Source organism: Cibotium barometz, chromosome 48 (assembly GCF_041138505.1).
Source record: "Cibotium barometz isolate CiBa-2024 chromosome 48, ASM4113850v1, whole genome shotgun sequence".
NCBI lineage: Eukaryota > Viridiplantae > Streptophyta > Polypodiopsida > Cyatheales > Cibotiaceae > Cibotium > Cibotium barometz.
The window spans coordinates 15405464-15407688 of record NC_141093.1 but is presented as its reverse complement, the minus strand read 5'-3'; the positions used below and the strand labels follow the sequence as shown (position 1 = coordinate 15407688).

General features: G+C 37.2%; 1 protein-coding gene across 1 annotated transcript; it reads left to right on the top strand.

Moving 5' to 3' along the window:
• The first annotated feature begins 829 nt into the window (after positions 1 to 829).
• On the top strand, positions 830 to 1532 carry LOC147610861 (uncharacterized). The gene is made up of 2 exons (XM_086785303.1): positions 830 to 954; positions 1051 to 1532. The coding sequence occupies exons 1-2, from the start codon at positions 885 to 887 to the stop codon at positions 1530 to 1532; spliced, it is 552 nt and encodes a 183-aa protein (XP_086641429.1). The 5' UTR covers positions 830 to 884.
• The last annotated feature ends 693 nt before the right edge of the window (positions 1533 to 2225 follow it).

The following is a 2225-nucleotide window of genomic DNA, read 5'->3' as shown; positions in this document are numbered from 1 at the left end:
TTTTTGAATCTAAGCATTAAAAGTAAGTTATTTGGATTTGAGATTACACTCCACTTTGTAGCTTAGACCATTGTTTTTTAGAGAAACTTAGAGGTTTGAAGTTCCTAGTCATGGCAGGGCAACAAAAGTCTCTCTCAAGCTCATTTTGCTCTTTTCAAGTGCCTGTATCCGTACTCACTCCTAAAAGTCTGAGCCAATCTATTAGTGATGATGATGTTACAAGCCCACTATTTGCTAATTTATCAAATTCTGATACCGATGTTCCAGTTTCTCCATCATTAGTTCAGCCTATTCGTGTGGAGACAACCACTCCCTTGAGAAGAAAAGACAAGTTTTTGCATCGCAATGCATTGAGAGAGGCATGTAGGGTGTATTGTTGTAAAAAAAACTGCTTGAGGACACTTGGATTCAGAAAAATTAAGCAGGAACGTGAAAACTTCTTTGCTTTAAAACGTGCTCAACAGAATACAGCATTACATGGTTTTTTATTAAGGTCTGGAGAGAAGATAAAATATACAGTTTCTGGCACGATTGTGTGTCGAAAGTGTTTTTTTCAAGTGTTTTATTTAAGCAATCAGCGGATGCAAAAGATCTTAAAGCAGTTGCAACGGGTGGAAGAAGATTCACGGTACTCATTTAGTACACGTGAGACTCCTCAGCTGTGTTTTCTCAAGAGCTGGATGGAACGATTTGTCACTTACAATGGTGAGCGCATGCCAAATTCAAAATTCACCCATTTGCCTGATAATTTTACAAAGGGAGAAGTTTACAACCTCTACGTGGAAACATTGAAAGGAAGGAACATGTCATCTCTTTCATTTACTTCATTTCTTAGAGTTTGGAAACAATATTTTGCTGATGTGAAAATTCCCAAGAAAACTAGAATGGGGATTTGTCAAATTTGTGCAGAGCTCAAAGCCAAAAGAGATGTTGCAAAGACATTTGAAGAAAAAGGTATGTTTGATTTGTGTTTTTTGTACGTTTTAATTTATGAATGAGAATTCCAAGTGGTATAATTTAAACTAGCTTTACATTGTTTTGAGTTTTCAGGTCCTATTCTACAAGCACTTAAAGCTCATCGAGAACAACAAAGTACAGAGCGTCAAAAGCTAGCAAAGCATCGAAAGAAGTGCCTTGAGCAGAAAGAAATGTATTTGGGATTAGTCATAGATGGAATGGATCAAAAGAAGACATTGATACCCCATTTTATGCGTGCTCCAAAGAATTTGAAGGAAGAGAATTTCATACAACTACACGTTGTTGGAGCCCTCATCTTTAATGGCATCATGACGTCAAAAGTTTTTATAAACTTTCCAAATTTACACAACGACCCTAACTTGACCATCACCATAATTCAGAAAATAGTAAGTGAATGGCAAGGAGAATTACCTAGCACACTTTATGTGCAGCTAGATAATACGGCAAGGGAAAACAAAAATCAAATAGTGCTTGCTTATTTGAGTATGTTGGTGCAGCAGAAAGTTTTCAAAAAGGTCAAACTTGGATTTTTGTTGGTGGGTCACACCTCATGATCAAATTGATCAGATGTTTAGTAGGTTTTCAGTCAAACTTGCTAAGAAAAGTGCATTTGACCTTCCAGAGGTGTGCATAATTCTTAAAGAAGCCTATGATCCTACGCCAGAAATTCATGTTTTGAAAGGCACCTATGATTTTAGAGAGTTTGCAACAGGTGGAGATTTTGCAAGCCCTGCATTCGCTCAGCTTAATGACCATAGTTTCCAACATCAATTCAAAATAAAAGAAAAAGAAGCTGAAACACGTTTGTGGTGTAAGAAGTACTCTAACTCAGAGGCATGGCATCCTAAGGATGGTTTGAAGTTTTTATACTCAGTGTCCCAGAACGACAAATTCTTCAGGCAGCAAAAATGCTTTTGGCATCAAGCATTGAAGCAGCAAAAGCTCAAAAAGAAAAGCGAGCCATCAATTATCAGCAATGTTTGATAGAAATTAAAGAGACCATACAATCAGCACATGTGTATTTTCCAGCTTGCTCACTTGGATGGTGGAATACATTTTTTCATGAGCAAGAAATCTTGATTGAGGAAGTTCAAAGCAATTCAAGATCACTGATAAATCTGGAGCCCTTTCTTTGGAGAGTACAAGAACTTGAAGACCGTGATGATAATATTCAAATGCCAAATCAACAAACAGAATTACCTGAAGAATTGCAAACATTGGTGCATGGGGAGACTCGCGAAGCGTAT

Bases quoted from the DNA above. Each gene is read 5' to 3' on its own strand.
- LOC147610861 (XM_086785303.1), top strand. From the start codon at position 885: ATGGGGATTTGTCAAATTTGTGCAGAGCTCAAAGCCAAAAGAGATGTT. The intron at 955-1,050 runs GTATGTTTGATT...TTGAGTTTTCAG, and splicing joins AAAGACATTTGAAGAAAAAG to GTCCTATTCTACAAGCACTT.